Consider the following 18,158-nt stretch of genomic DNA (forward strand, 5'->3'; position numbering starts at 1 on the left):
CCAAACAAATAGTTATAAGTTGAGGACTACGTGTACATGCTAATAATCATTCTATTTATCACTTATTTTCCTTCATGAAGAAGGTAAAGACTTTGACAAGGACTTCAAGCATCCGAAATACTTGTCAAATCCCATGGAGCCTAGCCAGCCACTTACATTGATCAAAAAAGCAAAAGAAAACCCAACTTCAGTCCTCCCTAAACTTGTCTTAATTGGTTAAAGAGGAAACAATGAACTGCTGTTTCTTTGCAAAATGATCTGGGCAGAGGTGATAAATTAGGATAGGCCTAAGTAACAGATTCCATATGGAGCAGCTCATTTTAAAATCTTGAACTGAGCGGGAAGCTTCTGAATGACAGAGCACAATCATAGCCTGAATCTTTACCCTAGAGATGGCAGACAAACAATGGATGGAGATTCCCCACCCTTGGAAGACTGTTAACGGATGCTAATTTACATGGTGCCAAGTCGTGAATAAGAAGTGCTGCCAGAGGGAAAAAATGAAGTCATAGCTTTCATTGTGACTCATCAATCTGAGACACATGTGCAAGTTATGAAAGTGGCCTAATGTTTTTAAAGCAGGGGTCTCAAACTGCTGGCCCACGGGCCGGATGCATCATAGTGAAACCGCACCCATCCCATTGCCAGCAAAGGCAAAAAAAAGTCACAATACGTCGTGACACGTCACGTGACGTTGCGAGTTTGACACTTCTGTTTTAAAGGAAAATCGAGGGATCATCTGGGTGGAGACAGCTGGGCTTTTCATCCTTATCTGGATTGGGGGGCAGACTTGAAGTTTTCTTTTTTTTTTAATTATGACAAGCCTATTAGAGGAATTACAATGCAGTTTTTATATATTTCCCCATTTCAACAATTGGCCAGTTTCTGGCTCACAATATCATGTACCCTCTCGGAGTTATAAACGGGCTTATTTTGAGGTGGGGAAACATTACTTTAGTGTTACGATGAAGTATAGTACAACTGTAGAAATGTAAACTCAGTAAAATTGAGGCACAAAATGGGAAATAGGTTACTCCATATCCTGGAAAAAATTTTCTTTCTAGTGGGTCCAGGAACTTCAGCAGCTGCAGCTCTAGTGATTTTGAGCAACTTATCTTGAGAGGCGGAGGAAGCTGTCTCAGAAATTCTCCAAAGCCAAGTGATATATTTACAGAGCCCATGTGTGGCAATAACATTGTGGATAGGAATGAAGAATGTGATTGTGGCACTCCAAAAGTAGGTAATTTATATTTATATTTTAAAATATTGATACGATAGAATTAAACACACACATAGGCATCAATACTAGGCCTATGCAAAGCTCCAAATTCTGTTCTAAAATGCTAAGTGAGGATTAGGGTTAGGGTTAGGGCTAACCCTACAAAGATTTTTATGTAACTCCTTAGTGCAGCTGCGTCTTTTTCTGGATCCACAGGCTCATCCTTTTTAGAAATCAGGAAAATTCACAGTTGCTTTAAGGAGATATAGATAGATATTGCATTTGCGTCCCACCACAGGTTTTTGGTGGGTTGAATCCCGAGTGCCGCGTAACAGAGTGAGCGACTGTTACTCGTCTCAGCTTCTGCCAACCTAGAAGTTCGAAAGCACGTAAAAATGCAAGTAGAAAAATAGGAACCACTACGGTAGGAAGGTAACAGCGTTCTGTGCGCCTTTGGCGTCTAGTCATGCCGGCCACATGACCACGGAAACGTCTTCAGACAAGCGCTGGCTCTTCGGCTTTGAAACGGAGATGCGCATCGGCCCCTAGAGTTGGAAATGACTAGCACGCATGTGCGGGGGAACCTTTACCTTTACAGGTTTTTGGAACTGAAAATGAAGCATTGCACACTAATGCCAGGCTCATTGCTATACTTTGATCCTCAGTGGTACTTTGATACCTAATGCAGGGGTCTTCAAACGTGTCCCTTTTATGACTTGTGGACTTCAACTCCCAGAATTCCTCAGCCAGTCTGCCTGGCTGAGGAATTCTGGGAGTTGAAGTCCATCATAAAAGGGCCAAGTTTGAAGATCCCTGGCCTAATACAACCACAATGCAATTTTTGAAGATAAGCATACTATAGATTGACAAAAAGTTTCTATCTTGTTTAGCCTCATGGCGATAACACAGAGAATGCCACTGATCTGTGCCACTGTCCATGCAGTTTTGTTTTCCTCTATCAAATCTTCCCTTAATGATATGAAGTAAAATTTTTGCAGTAATCACATTAGAAAAAAAGGTTCCTCACCAACGAGCACTTTTCAGGTGTTTATAAAACACTGGTTTACTATATAATTATAAATGGGTGGGTTGTTTTTTTTAAAAAATGGTTCGATTAAAAAGCAAAGTTCTGCAGGAATGTTTATTAAAATTCCTTTAGTCACATCCCAATGGGGAGAATATTAATCTTATTGAGTCCAGTGGAAGTTTTCTTCAACAGTTGATCATGGAATATCTCACCAAAGTCATTTTCTTGACAGGAATGTACCAATCCTTGTTGTGATGCTGCCAGCTGCAAGCTAACACGTGGATCAGCATGTGCTGAAGGATTGTGCTGTGAAAAGTGTCAGGTAAAATAGATGATCCTTTGTGTAGATGTGCAGTACAATCCTGTGCTTGCATGTTTTGTATTACATGTTCAGCAGGTTTACCCCAACATTTAAATATACATAGAATTGCAGAGTTAATATATTCTTAAAGTATGTTTGTTTTGAATTTATGATAATCCATGAATATTGTATGCATGTGTTTATGTATACAGTAACATCTTATTATTGTTACATGCCTGAGCATTAGAGGGAGATCAGAAAAATTCAGGATGGCATCTGTGATTACACTATCAAAACCTTACTGCTTTGATGCGTGCAGAAAGGATGGATCTTCTATTGTGTAGCACAGACATGTCAAACACAAGGCCCGGGGGCCAGATCTGGCCCATGAAGTGGTTTCATGCGGCCCGCGAAGCCATCCTGGAAACAGTGAGGGAACGGCCCCCACTGCCTTGGCCCTGGCCCTGGCCCAGAGACCCTCCTCCTGCCAGAGACCCTCAGATCTGGCCATGCCCACCCAGCAGGCCATACACACTTTAGCCACGCCCACCCAGGCCACACCCACCCGGCCCCCTGAGGGCAACCGCAATGCTGATGCGGCCCTCAATGAAATTGAGTTTGACACCCCTGGTGTAGCATATCACATATGGGATGATCTTTTAAATACAACAAATGAAACAAGCACCAAAGTTTGGTATTTGTGCATTCAAATTTCTTATACTGTATGTATCACTTAAGATCTATCTGAAACTCCAATAAGATTTGATGGCAAAAGAATGCAAAAAATAGACAATCCCAGAGAAGACAAATGCAATTTCTTAGAACTGTGTATTTGTGTATGTCACACAACAAGGATTAGTTGCTGCCCAGAGTCACTTAGTTGAGTTGGGCAACAATAGAAATTAAGTAAATAAAAGTTAGCTGACTGCTTCAGGTCTATTCTAATGAAAGTTCACTTTGAATACATACATACATGCATGCATACATACATACATACATTCTAGTTTTCCAGTAAATTATTTATATTCTCAGAAGGAGAAAGAAGGAGGAAGGGAGGGAATTGAAAAAAGGAATGATCATGTCTGAAAAATCCAACAGCTAGATATATGAAAATATATCCATATGTGTCTATATCTGTAGCTATCCTACTTCCTTGCTTATTGGGCGGTGAGCTTCTCTCCAAGGTCCCGTACCCTAGTTGTAATAATACAGTCTGAATTAATTAATTAATTAATTAATTAATTAACTAACTTATTTATTTATAGCCTGACTTCCTCCCAAAGCTCAAGGAGACATCTATCCTTCTTCACACCAATCCTTTACAGTAATCCTGTGGGATCAGTTGTGCCAACTGTTCGTCCATCGTCATGTAGGGAGGCTAAGCTGGTAAATATGCTTAGTAAGAAAGAAATCTAAGCTGGAGAAATCCAGCAGTTGCTGTTCTATATTCAAGTAAGGGCAACTGCACCAACTGACTTTGGTACTGAGCTACCATACAGATCAGCAATGTGGATAGTCTAATTCTGCTCGCTCAAGGACTGATACCTTTGCATTTCACTGCAGCCATGTGACTGTGCTGCTACAGGCAATAAATGTTGGTTGTTGGGTGTAATATAAGAGATTGTAACTGAAACAGCAGTATATCTTGTGGGTTTGGTTTTTTTTTTCTATACAATTAGTAACCTGATCTTTGGCATACTGTTCCAGTGGTTTGGCCCAGGAATTATTCCAACAGCTCTTTCCTTTTCACAAATCTCTTTCTCCTTCTCCCATATCATTAAAGGCATATGAAAGCTGTCAATGTATTACAATTAGAAATCATTAAAATCAATACAATTGTTTTCAAGTTCAAGGTAGCAGGAGTGGAGTGTCGACCAAAATCAGATATCTGTGATCTCCCTGAATATTGCAATGGGACCTTTTCTGACTGTCCAGAAGACGTGTATGTCATGGATGGCTACCCATGTAACAATATGAAAGATTACTGTTATAGTGGAATTTGCGAGAATTATGATTCTCAGTGTGAATCCCTCTTTGGAAAAGGTACAGTTTAAATCATTTGTGACTTATAGAACCAATAATAAACTGGCAGAAGTTATGTAGAAAGTGTTTATGGTTTGGAGTGTGGATGATTATTATTTCAAAATGATTTTTTTTATTCCAGTAGTAAAGAATACATTTAATTTGGGGTTGATCTGTTGAGTTCTTGGTGTTCTACAAGCTTGGTTGCTTTCCTATAGATGTTTTGTCACCAAGCTAAGTAATGTCATCAGTGTGTGGAAGAGTGAGGTTTGCTAGTTGTTTGCCCTGTCAATCTTGGTTGGGGTGTGGTTACTTTCTTGATAGTTTCTTAGTTAGGATATTATTCTTCCCTGGTCATTTATCTGGTGTTGTTTCCTGCTTATTCGGGTGTTGGTTGCTAGATAGGATGTTTGTTTCCTTCCTTAACTTTTAGTTAAGTCCTTTAAATACAGGTAGTACTCAACGTACAACCATTCATTTAGTGACCATTCAAAGTTACAACTGCACTGAATAAAAGTGAGTTAAGACCATTTTTCACACTTACAACCATTGCAGCATCCCCACGGTCACCTGATCAAAATTTGGATGCTTGACAACTGACTCACATTTATGATAGTTGTAGTATATCCCGGGATCCTGTGATCCCTTTTTGTGACTTTCTGTCAAGTAAAGTCAATGGGGAAGCCAGATTCACTTAACAACTATGTTACTAATGTAACAACTACAATGATTCACTTAACAACTGTGACAAGAAAGGTCATAAACTAGGACAAAATTGACTTAACAACTGTGTCTGTTAGCAAGAGAAATTCTAGGCTCGATTGTGGTTGTAAGTCGAGGACTACCTGTAGCTCATTGATGAGGTTATTTCTACATGTGCTGATAGATGGTTTCTCAGAATGTCAAATTTCCAGGAATTTTTCAATTTGGCTTGATCTAAAGTGATACCGTTTCCCAGTTGAAACTGGTTAAGTTTTCCTATGTTGAGAGATTTTAAAAAATGAGTTTTTCTGTGTTGAGAGATTAAAGAATTTGAGTTTTTCTCTGTTGAGATATTAAAGAATCATGTCTTCTGTCTGCCAGTTGGTGTTCCTGGATGCATTCTGCCAATTTTCTACCTGTCTATTCTAAATAATGCCTGTTACAGTCTTTATACTGCATGTAGTCGATGATTCCCATTCTTTGTTTACGTGATCTTTGGGTTTTCTTAAGAGATTTTGTGGGGATTTTGTTGATTTATGTGTTACGGGGATGCCAAGAGGATGTAGTGATCCATTGTTTGTGTCAGAGTTGTTTCATTTTATTTTGTAGGAGCAAAGAAAGGACCTAATGTTTGCTTTGAAACAGCCAATAGCAAAGGAGACAGATTTGGCAATTGTGGAATGAAGGGGGCAAATTTTGTAAAATGTTCCCAAGCGTAAGTAATCAGAAAAAAATGTTTTATATTCTGAAGGCACATTCAGACTATGACCCTATGCACTCTTAGTTAGGGATTAAGTCCCATTGAACTGAATGTTCTTATCTGGATCATAAGCAATGTGATTATTATTATTAAGAGCTGTGGTGGTGCAGTGGTTAAAATGCAGTCCTGCAGACTAATTCTGCTGGCTGCTGGTTGCCGGCAATTTGATTCTCACTGGCTCAAGGTTGACTCAGCCTTCCATCCTTACGAGGTCAGTAAAATGAGGACCCAGATTGTTGGGGGCAATAGGCTGACTGTAAACCACATAAAAAGGGCTGTAAAGCACTATGAAGCGGTATATAAGTCTAAGTGCTATTGCTATTGCTATTCAGAGTCATAGCTCTGGACTCTTTCTTCTTTTTCCTTCTACTCCTAAAGAAAATTACCAATAGCCTACTTCACTAAGACAAAATTTGCTATGACAGGTAGTTCTTGACTTACAGTTCATTTAGTGACTGTTCAAAGTTACAATGGCAGTGAAAAAGTGACCACTGCATCATCTCCCATGGTCACATCATCAAAATTCAGCTGCTTGGGAACTGACATTTATAACCATTGCATTGTCCCAAAGTCATGTGATCATTTTTTGCAACCTTCTGAAAAGCAAAGTCAATGGAAAAACCAGATTCATTTAACAATTTAACAACTGCAGTGATTCACTTAACAACTGTGGCAAGGACGGTGGTAAAATGGAGCAAAATTCACTGAACAAAATGTCTCATATAGCAACAAAAACCTGGGGTTCAGTTGTGTTTGTAAGTCAAGGACTACCTGTATATTCAAATTACAAGATTCAATTGCAACCATTACATAGTTTAATAAATCAGGATATAGTTGTTTTCTTAATGTTAAATAACAATTCTGGACTACCACTAATGTATTTATGTAGACCAGCATATCATTGTTGAAGAGTATCTGCAAGTGGTGGGGTAACAAAATCCCAGCATTTATCAGCATCTTTATAAACCAAGGTTTATAAAGCACACAATTGGCCACACTTGGGCATCACTTCTAACCATTGTATCTACATTTAAATTACTGGATTGTAATAGAAGCCACCACTAGAAAGGTTTTTTCTTTGCTCTAGAAGAGGGTTGGAAAACTATGGCCCTTGAAGTTGTGGACTTCAACTCCCAGAATTCCTAGCTCAGGCTGGCTCAGGAATTCTGGGAGTTGAAGTCCACAAGTCATAAAGGGACCCCCACCTCCGCTCTTGACACTAATTTGTTTTATTAAATTATTTTAAACAGTTGTTCAGAATGTTCTTCTAGTAATTTCAGGCAGTGTTTTCAGAAGTGCGCTTCTGAATCAAGCTACTTGTCTTGATAAACATATAATACCTCAAAAATCAAGTGTCAAGTCTTAGGATATCTGCAACAAAAGATGTTTTGTACCAAAGTCCTGCTTGCTAATTTCCTGATGTATCTATCAATGAAGAATTCAGTAACATAGAATACTAAATTAGAATGGTCTTTGGACCTGATACAGATGGCTCGTCTTACTGTAGAACCTTACACATTTATTTGGAATGATAAGCCTTAGTGGAGGAAGACGAACCTTTGGTAAAAGGATGTGGAAATGAATAGTTGACACAGATTATTTATTCTATTCTTTTAACCATGGAAAATTGAAACTTCAGCCATATGAAAGGACGTTTTAGCGAGACAGGTAGTCATTTAGCAATTGAGACTGTCAACTTGGTTGTTAGTGAAAGCATTCACTAAGTGAAAAATCATGTGACCAAAACTGTGCTTATGATTTTACATAAGGCAGCATATACCAACTGACATGACACACAGAGAGAGGGAGATAGACGGAGAGAAAGCGAGGTGCTGTGACGGTTGTATGTATGGGAACTGGTCACAAAGTTACTTTTTTAGCATCATTCCTAACTGAACTGTCACTGTTCAGAGCGGTTGCTAAGTGAGGACTATCTTGCCTTCCATAGTTGGCCAACTGGAACTGAATGTATTAAAGTTGATAATCTGTGACTTCTGCCTATTTATAGATCTACATTTTTTTTTGTTCAACATTGTTTTTTATAAATCTCAAGTCTAGTGAAAGTCTTGAACAAGCATGTATGATCGCTCAACATTAAAACATGGAAGGCAGCATTTTGTATTTATCATACTGTTTTATCATTCTTTATTTATGTTTGTATATTATTACCATTTGCAGCAATAGTTTGTGTGGCAAGATCCATTGTACATCTTTCAAACAAGAGAATCTCCCGTCCCAGTTGTATTTCCAGAATATAGGTGGGATTTCATGTGTGTCTACTGAATTTAATCTAGGATCAGATATTCCCGATCCAGCACTGGTTCATAAAGGCACTTCTTGTGCTGAAGGAAAAGTAAGAGTTTTCTGCATCTTACAACTGTGTAGCCTCAGATCACACCTTGCTTATTGACCGAATCATTGGCCAAGATTGCACTTTGCCCTGAGGCACAATTTGTTATGTTAATTTGTTACTCCTAGGCATGATTTACATGCAGTAGTGGCTGACTATTTTCTTTACGCTAAGCCAAAATCAAGAAGCCATGTTATTATTTAATATAAAACTTTATATAGAATTCAGCAAACTTTTCCAGTTGAGAAGTTGCACTTCTTCCTTCCCTGCTGGGAGTTGTAACAAGCACATCAGCAACATTGTTACACTTTCCAAGAGATGGGTTAAAATATTTGGGTTTCAGGCAAAAGTATATGAAAATCACTACTATGGGTAAAAGTAGCCCAATTATTGGAGTTTGGGAGATTTCATTCATTCATTCATTTATTCATTTTCATTCATTCATTCATTCATTCATTCACTTTTTAATGACACATTAGCATTTAGCCTCTGCAAGACTTAGGTTACCCATGTTTTAATGTCTCACAAAGAAGACCAACAAAGAAATATCCTCTGAAATTTTTAATCCTGCCCACATGATTCTGGAGGCAGAAGGACTATTGACATTCTATTCATTGTAGGTTGCCTGTTCAGTATGTTGTATAAAAATATCCAGTGTTGTTTCTAAACTGCCTCTATAGCATAATGTTACACTAATAGTCAGGGAAGTAATGATATGTGCATAATGACATAATCATGGAAACATTGCAAGTTTACTTGTAGATTGACACAAGTACATAATTGTATTTGCATGCTGACATTATTGTACATGGGGCATCATTTGTCATCACTGTGATGGATTGGGAAGAGATGAAGCTTAAAAGAACTTATATTACATCCTTTGGTCCCATTTCCAACATCATCATTTTAGGCTTAGATTTGTCTATCTTTTTTGACCATGTTCTTTAAGAGGCTATAATTCAGTATTAGGTAACTATCCATCTTGAGGAAGACCAATATGGTTTAGAATTCCTCTTGAACCTGACAGTCTCTTCTTGATACCTTTGTGCATTTGCAGATAAAGTGTGCTTTCAAAGACCATTCTGAAAAAAAACAACACTATTTCCCCCTCTTTTTTAGGCTTGTATTGATTACAAGTGTGTAAATGCAAGCTTGCTGGGTTACAACTGTGACATAAAGAAAAAGTGTAATGGTCGGGCGGTAAGTTAAAATATTATTACAATAATAATGTTCACTATGGGACAAAATTATAATAACTAAGTATCTTGGCATATAGTACAACTAATGAATGTGTATCATTGCTTTCATTAAAAATGCTGAGTGGAGTCTCAGCAATATTATGGTAGTTCTTTGTAGTATTTCTAACCATTTATTTATGGGGCATTATATCACAACCAAAGTACTACCTCATCTAAAGAACATATAAGTTGCTCATGTTTATCGCTAGCATCTTATTCAAGAAAATATTTTGCATTTCCAGAAACATAGGCATATATAACACCTGGAGGTTTTGTCAAATGAAAAAAAAAAATCTGTTTGGGCTTACATGCAACATCCAAACATAGTACAAGAATAAACTGGATGAATCTCTATGACAGTGTTCAATACATGCTTTGTCATTTACTTCCTTTCCCCTCTCTTTGTATGCCCAGGGCAAATTAAAATGTTTAAATTCTACTTTTTCCCCCCTCAAAGAAATACTTATTTCCAGGCAGGTTAAGTACGCCCAGTTCAGAAATAATGGGAAATCTAATCATACAAGAAACAAACCTTATGTGAAAATTAAATTCAATATTGTCATAGGAAAACAATTGTTTTTATTTTCCTATGACAATATGGGAATTGTTGATATTAACAAAAGATGGATGGAAACCAGGTGTCCTATCAGAGGTGTGCTGGAGCTGGTTCATACTGACTCATGAGAGACAAATGTTACATTTCTTGTAATTTTGCATGCTGTTTGAGAGATGAGAGACCTCCAATGCTGGCTCAATCACCTGTTTGGAGGCTAGTAGCGTAGTGCTGTACCAGCAATGGAGCCAACAGAGCTGTTGTTGTTAAATATTGATCTGCACACCACACCACATCACTGCTTCACATCCAAAAGAGGTGGGAGCGCAGGTGGGAGAAACTGTGCAAAAATGGAACATTGAATTCATTCTTAGATCTCACAGCCCCAGTTCAATTGGACCAACACAAAAATAATCAGTCACACTACCACTCACGCTTGTGAGTTCACTGAAGTCTGGCACTCCACAATCAATTCCATCAATGGACACATTGACCTACAACCAGCCTATGAACCCCTCAGAATCCAATTCAACTGCACAGCCAACCAGAGACAGCACCAATTCTCAACCAAGCCACGCAAGCCCCTCCCTCCCACCAGCAGTTCACCTCCCAATGATCCTGACCTGATGGAACCTACCCATCACAAGACCCATCATAAGACTCACTGATGACTCACACCTGACCCATCACAAGACCCTCATGTGACACACCCACACCTGAAGCCCTTAGAAACAGAAGAACACCAACATCCCCTAAACTCTGCTGAAGGTGTTACTTAGCCTGACAATGAAATGTTCAGAAACCAACCCACACATTTGGAGAAGGAACCTTCACCCTCATAGATCTCGCTATTGATATTCAGCTGTTAACAGAATTCTTTCATAATGGTGTTTGAGTTCTTCTGCAATAAAATTCCTTAAGAGAAGTGCATGGATTCTTACAATACCTGGTTGGGGGAGAAACATAACATCCTAACCCTAATATTATTGTAATGTCTGTAACTTCTTTAAAAGTTGTAATTTCATTACTTTGTTTCTTTTTTGCTCCTGTAGGTGTGTAACAGCAAAGGCAATTGCCACTGTGATCCTGGATGGGCACCTCCATTTTGTGATGTGTCTGGCTATGGTGGCAGCATAGATAGTGGCCCAACTCATATAGGTATCAAGAATCATCCCTCTTTCTTACATTCCATCTGGTATTGCTCACTTCTGAACTCTAATTTTGCACCTTTTAAGGTAGCTATTTATGTCTTCTTTGACGAAAGTCACTTTTATCTTAAAGTGAATAACTGTCACTTATTTGAACAACTGTCCAAAAAAAGAAATTCTAGTTTAAAAAATGAAGACTAGGAATAAAAGGCAGCATGGCCTTTCCTTTAATAGATTTTATTTCCATTGAAATTAATTATTATAAAAATCTGAACCTATAGCTGTAAGTTAGCATATGCCCATTTTAGAAGTTTGGGTCTTTTATTTTGGGAAGATGCGCTTCTTCTTTTTTGATATTTTTTATATATATATACAGTGGTGCTTAAATGTTTGCAAACCCTTTTGAATTTTCAATATTGCTGCATAAATTTGACCTATGGTTTGTTCTCTGCACAAGTCCTAAAACTAGAAAAAGAGAGTCCAATTAAACAAAGGGGTCCAAATATTATACTTATTCATTTATTGAAAAAATATATATCCAAAATTGCATATTTTATTTTGGTGAGAATTTAAACCTTCCTTCTTGTAGCACCACGGTCCAAATTCTACATTTAAATAAGTGTACAATGCTTATTTTCTTTCTTAGATACATCCCTTCGCGATGGTCTTCTGATATTTTTTTTACTTGTGTTGCCTATATTAATTCTACTTGCAATTGCATTTGTCAAGAGGAAAGAAATTAAAAGGCGTCTCTTCAGAGAACGTAGAAGACATCAAAGGTACAAATTTCATGCAACTGATAATACTGAGACTGGAACACGGCTAGGTTAAGTCAAAAACTCAAAATAGAAACACGATTTCTAATCCTAGTGACAGACAAACTAAATGTTGTGGTGCAAGCCACGCAGAAGCAACCTTCACTGAATTCAATGGAACCGACTAAATAAATAATAAAATATAAAAAGGGTGAAGCCTTTCGAAATTATACCCTTACATGATTATCTATAGATGACAATGGGAGCAAGTTTTGTAAAGATTTTTAGGAATGTTGGGAGTGAAGCATGAAAAGGCAGATAGAGATCTAGAAAAATAATGGTGACGTTTTTTAAAATCTAGGATGTATTGGCAAGCCTGAAGAAGCAAGTTCTGTTTTTAAATTAGACTTTGTCTGTATAAGAGATGTTATTTTCCTAAACCTGAAATCGATGGTATTCAGACAATTGATTACCTATTACTAGTGGCTTGCAATGTAATGCTTTGGCTTTTCACTTTTTAAAGAAAAATGTCTTAGAAAAGATTAGGGAGTATTTTCTCGTTAGTCACAGAACCAGCATGAATAGAAGAAAAACTCTGCCAGTATTCTTTAAGAGTGGTTAGTTTTTCTCAGATCCTGGTTTTGTTACTGATTCTACAAATTACGATTCCTCTAATACAAACTATGATCATTTCAGTAGAAAAATATATTTGCTGATATATTTTTTTACTAAATAATATTTTATGTCAGAGGTTCTCAACCTCTGGTCTGTGGACCCATGGGGGGCCATGATGTCATCGGAGGGGTCCGCAAAGAAGAAATATTATGATTTAAATCTTGCATTAGTCCTTGGGGTCCGTAGCCATGATCCGGGCCCACAAAAGGTATTTAAAGGGGTTCCATGGTGAAGAAAAGGTTGAGAACCACTGTTTTAGGCTATTGGTAATGCGTCTTACTAAAGTAGCTCTTTGCTTTGCTTTTCCCTCATCCATTTTGATTTTTCAATCCTAGATTAGCTAGGCTAGACCCCTTACCCCAGACATGTCAAACACAAGGCCCGGGGGCCGGATCTGACCCACAAAGTGGTTTCAGGTGGCCCGTGAAGCCATCCTGGAAACAGTGAGGGAACGGCCCCCACTGCCTTGGCCCTGGCCCAGAGACCCTCCTTCTGCCAGAGACCCTCAGATCTGTCCCACTCCTGCCCAGGCCCCCATAGGCACCCTTGATGCAAACGATGTAGAGCTGACCATGCCCACCCAGTAGGCCATACACACTCTAGCCACACCCACCCAGTAGGCCACACCCACCCAGGCCACACCCACCCGGCCCCCTGAGGATAACCGCAATGCTGATGCGGCCCTCAATGAAATTGAGTTTGACACCCCTGCCTTACCCTATCAGACCAGTTATTTATGAAAACCAACTAAGTAAGGCACTGCTAAGTAAGGTCATCATCATGGTTCTTTTTTAAAACTGTTTGCCTGAATCCTTCTAAAAGAGTATTTAAATTGAATTAAATTAAACTGAAAAAACCCAAAGCAAACATTGAGCAAAGGAACGTAAACATTCTAATGTTCTAAAACGGTACCAAAATCAAACTCAGGTCCGATAGGTTGGGGAATTTACTAAATCCATTTTTTGCCAATTTGAACTGAAACCAGCCAACAGCTGAAAAAGGTATTGAGTTGCTTTGTTTCTGTCATCCCAGATCGTTTTCTTTCCAGGGAAAACAACATTTATATGCAAGCAAATACTTTTTTGTTTGTTTGGTTCTATATGCCAACTGTACCCTACAGTATTTTTCAAGCAGGAATTGGCTGATTAGCAAAAACCTATTTCACTGTTCTTGTGAATAATATAAAGACACCTCAACAACCTAAGATATGCAGATGATACCACTCTAATGGCAGAAAGTGAAGAGGAACTAAAGAGCCTCTTGTTGCGAGTGAAAAAGGAGAGTGCAAAACTTGGGTTGAAACTAAACATTAAGAAAACCAAGATCATGGCATCCGGCCCTCTCAATTCCTGGCAAATACAGTAGATGGGGAAGAAATGGAGGTAATGACAGATTTTATTTTCCTGGGCTCCAAGATCACTGCAGATGGGGACTGTAGCCAAGAAATTAAAAGACGCTTGCTCCTCGGGAGGAAAGCCATGGCAAATCTAGACAGCACACTAAAAAGCAGAGACATCACCCAGTCAACAAAAGTGCGTATAGTCAAGGCTATGGTCTTCCCAGTTGCAATGTATGGCAGTGAAAGCTGGACCATAAGAAAGGCTGAGCGCCAAAGAATTGAGGCCTTTGAACTCTGGTGCTGGAGAAGACTCCTGCGAGTCCCTTGGACTGCAAGGCGATCAAACCGGTCAGTCCTAGAGGAGATCAACCCTGACTGCTCTTTAGAAGGCCAGATCCTGAAGCTAAAACTCAAATACTTTGGCCACCTAATGAGAAGGAAGGACTCACTGGAGAAGAGCCTAATGCTGGGAAAGATTGAGGGCAATAGAAGAAGGGGACGACAGAGAATGAGGTGGCTGGATGGAGTCACTGAAGCAGTAGGCGTGAGCTTAAATGGACTCCAGAAGATGGTAGAGGACAGGAAGGCCTGGAGGAACATTGTCCATAGGGTCGCGATGGGTCGGACACGACTTCGCAACTAACAACAAATGTGTCTTACCAGTGATTGTTCTCCATTCAGTATTGTTATATACTCTCTCTGCATCCACAATGACTTTTTATCTTCTTGGTTTTTAGCTATGTCTGCTGATCTGGGGCAAGTAATGCAAGATGGGCATTTATGTTTATATAATGTTTAACTATTTGTTTGAATTTCTTTAAGGACTGAAAATGCACAGCAAAGAAGACCGCTACCTGCACACCAGAATAATGCTCCAAGTAAACCAAATCCACCAGAGCCAATAAATAGAAAGAGGGTAAGAATGTACTTTCAATTATAAGTATTTTCCACCAGTAAAGGTCTTTAAGTACAAAATATCAGCTGTGCATTTTATTTATTTATTTTTATTACTTTAGTTAATTACTTTCTATTCAGAAATTCAGTTTGCAAAATTTAGAACAGCATTTTGCTGGATTGTAAACATAAGCGTGGGGAGTAATGGCTCACCAGTTAAAAACGTGGAGCTTGTCAGCTGCAAAGCTGACAGTCCGGGTTTGAGACCCAAGCGCCACGCAATGGGCTGAGCTTCCATTACTTGCCTCAGCTTCTGGCCACCTAGCAGTTTGAAAATATGCAAATGCGAGTAGACAAATAGGTACCACTTCGATGGGAAGGTAACAGAGTTCCGTGCACCTTGGCGTATAGCAGGGGTGTCAAACTCAATTTCATGGAGGGCCACATCAGCATTGCAGTTGCCCTCAGGGGGCCGGGTGGGTATGGCCAGGGTGGGCGTGGCCTACTTGGTGGGCGTGGCCAGCTCTACATCATACACATCAAGGGTGCCAATGGGGGCCTGGGCAGGAGTGGGACAGATCTGAGGGTCTCTGGTAGAAGGAGGGTCTCTGGGCCAGGGCCAAGGCAGTGGGGGCCGTTCCCTCACTTTTTCCAGGATGGCTTCGCGGGCCACATGAAATCACTTCGCGGGCCGGATCCGGCCCCCGGGCCTTGTGTTTGACATGTCTGGCGTATAGTCATGCTGGTCACCTGAGCCCTAACGTGTCTTTCGACAATGCTGGCTCCCTCTGCTAAGAATTGGAGATGAGCACCGCTTCCTCAAGTAAGACATGACTGGACAGGAGAAAATCTTACCTTTTAAAGCATAAGCATGATTTCATTTGTTTGTTTCTTTATTTGTCTATCTTTTTCAGCCTACTTCAAATTCGGGAGTCTTTACAATATCTCACTTTCCAACTCCAAGGTTTGTACTTTTTGGTATAACTTTATAGCAGAACCACATAGAGTATGTAGATATAAATATAGATAGAACATGTTAAAAACTAGAGGTGAAATTTTTTTTTTCCAGCGGAAGGTCGGGACTGCATACTCTAAAGCAATTTATTGCAACCACATGAGAGTAATGGCTAAAATGGAAGCTGGTGTTCACCATTAAATTCAAACTGTCTCCAGCGATAAGCACACTTTTCCCATGTAATGAAGTTGTGGTGATTAAGGAGTAGGAAGCTTTGATCCAATATCTCCTCTCAACCACTGGGTGATTTTGGGTCAGTTACTCTCTTTCAACCCCACAGGGTTTATATGGTAGGAATCTGAAGGCCTTGAGGCCTCAAGGAAACTAGAAGTTCAGTGAATAAATAATAGTTCATATGTGCAGTTCATACATTTATATGCTCTAGTAGTTATCTGAATGCACTTCATTCATGTCCTGCACAATGGTTTAGGTGGGCTTTATTTCGGTAACTAAAGTAAAAAAAGCTTAAGGCAGAGGTCCCCAACCTTTTGGGCACAAGGGACCCATTCCGTGGAGAGAGGTTTTTCCATGGACTGGAGAGTATGTGATTTTGTGTGCTGCCTGAATCTCGTGGATGGGGCTTTGCTTGTTTGTGCTGACTGTTGCTGGCATGCCGTAGCCCAGTACTGCTTCATGGACCAGGGTTGGGGACCCCTGGTTTAAGGTAACTTAAAAATGAAGGCTTAGCTCAACTAGCGGAACAAATTCATACCTGTTTCCCAGTTCAGGTAGGGTATTGCTGAGTGCATGTGGTTACATCACTGAGCACTTTGGTGCTCAGTCTCTTTGAGGGAGATGAACGGTTCAAAAATGTGAAATAGTAATAAACATAAATAAAAATAAGAAGTTCTTTTTCAGGGGTATTTGTACCTGCCAAAATCCAAAATCCTTATCCACATACTGTTTTGTTCTCCTCCTTTTAGGCCACCAGTACAAAATCAATTTGTTCCACCTCCAGAACGACCTCCTGTACGACCACCAATATCAGAAAGGCCTCCTTTAAGGCCGCCAATTCCACAAAATCCTCCTTTAAGACCGCCAATTCCACAAAACCTTCCTTTAAGACCACCAATTCCACGAAACGCTCCTTTAAGACCACCAATCCCACAAAAACCTGTTTTCTGTCCTCCAACTTGAAGAGTTATGATGAAGTGTATTTTACGCTACTAGGAAAAAAATATTGTATTAGTGAAATGAATTAAAAGTATTATTTTTAGAAATATACAAACAAAGACTTCAGTTTAATTTCTAAAAACAGTATTAAATTAAATTTACTTTTGGGTCTGCTGCCCTACCAAATCCATTATTTAGGCCTTAATTACTAGGCCACAGGATATTGCTTTTATAAGTAATACTGGTCTTATCCCAATAAAGATAAAGTCATTTATCTTAACATATGGCTATGTTATGTTATGTTATGGCCAAACTAGATGTTGTAGTAAATGTGATCAGAAACCATGTCAGACTTATAAAATGTAGGACATGTATGTGCAATTTTTATTAGGAGAAAATTAGGGCTTTTCTCCTCTGGTTGAGGTTCCTCCCTTTCCTTTTCTAACATATACTAATTATTAATATTACAAGAAAACACCTATGGAGGTTAGTAGAGAGCATCATGCCCATAAGGTCATGACTGGGGAAGGAATAGTTAAATCTGTCACACAAATTCCCTTCTTGTACAATCATCCTAGTAAAACGTGGGGGAGACTGCTGCTCTTAACATCTATGACAGATCCACTAATTATGCAGTTGCTCTGATTTCTTAAAATGGGCAGTTGCTTCTTTGTAGTCAGTTGGTTTATTACATTAAGAAACAATGTGAAAGCACAAGACTCATTACAAAATCCATCAGTCATTGAAGGAAGGGTTACAGTGTGGTATTATCTATTTGAACAAAGATCAGAAAGTGATTTGTATTGTCTAAAATCAACAAACATGGCTTGACAGCCATTGGTACACTATTGTTGATCCACATATATACTGGTCACAACTGCACAGGAGTCACACTTTCCTTAAGTATTTAAATGATCATGTTCTTGTAGGATATTCTTTCAACTTCCCAGGTAAATTGTAAATATATTTTAAATGTTTCTAACACAGAAATAGATATTTCTGTTTTCATATTATACTTATTACACATCTGTGAAATTTATGCATTTT

The 18,158-nt window shown here is 39.0% G+C and overlaps 1 protein-coding gene across 2 annotated transcripts in view; it reads left to right on the top strand.

Moving 5' to 3' along the window:
• The window catches only part of LOC310641231 (disintegrin and metalloproteinase domain-containing protein 9-like), a 31,765-nt gene extending 14,372 nt beyond the window's left edge, over window positions 1–17,393 (top strand). Inside the window, exons 12-22 of one of the 2 annotated variants that reach the window (XM_083364096.1) lie at window positions 1,065–1,236; window positions 2,479–2,568; window positions 4,395–4,590; window positions 5,881–5,986; window positions 8,210–8,384; window positions 9,501–9,581; window positions 11,225–11,330; window positions 11,967–12,099; window positions 14,912–15,005; window positions 15,898–15,947; window positions 16,922–17,393. In XM_083364096.1, coding sequence (XP_083220222.1) covers window positions 1,065–1,236; window positions 2,479–2,568; window positions 4,395–4,590; window positions 5,881–5,986; window positions 8,210–8,384; window positions 9,501–9,581; window positions 11,225–11,330; window positions 11,967–12,099; window positions 14,912–15,005; window positions 15,898–15,947; window positions 16,922–17,135 — 1,417 coding nt within the window. In that variant the 3' untranslated portion in view covers window positions 17,136–17,393. Of the gene's footprint in view, window positions 1–1,064; window positions 1,237–2,478; window positions 2,569–4,394; window positions 4,591–5,880; window positions 5,987–8,209; window positions 8,385–9,500; window positions 9,582–11,224; window positions 11,408–11,966; window positions 12,100–14,911; window positions 15,006–15,897; window positions 15,948–16,921 lie in introns of those variants that run through there. The other variant, XR_014492697.1, reaches the window with a different exon arrangement.
• Window positions 17,394–18,158: the final 765 nt, after the last annotated feature.

Source organism: Vipera ursinii, assembly GCF_947247035.1.
Source record: "Vipera ursinii genome assembly, chromosome: 5".
Classification (NCBI taxonomy): Eukaryota; Metazoa; Chordata; class Lepidosauria; order Squamata; family Viperidae; genus Vipera; species Vipera ursinii.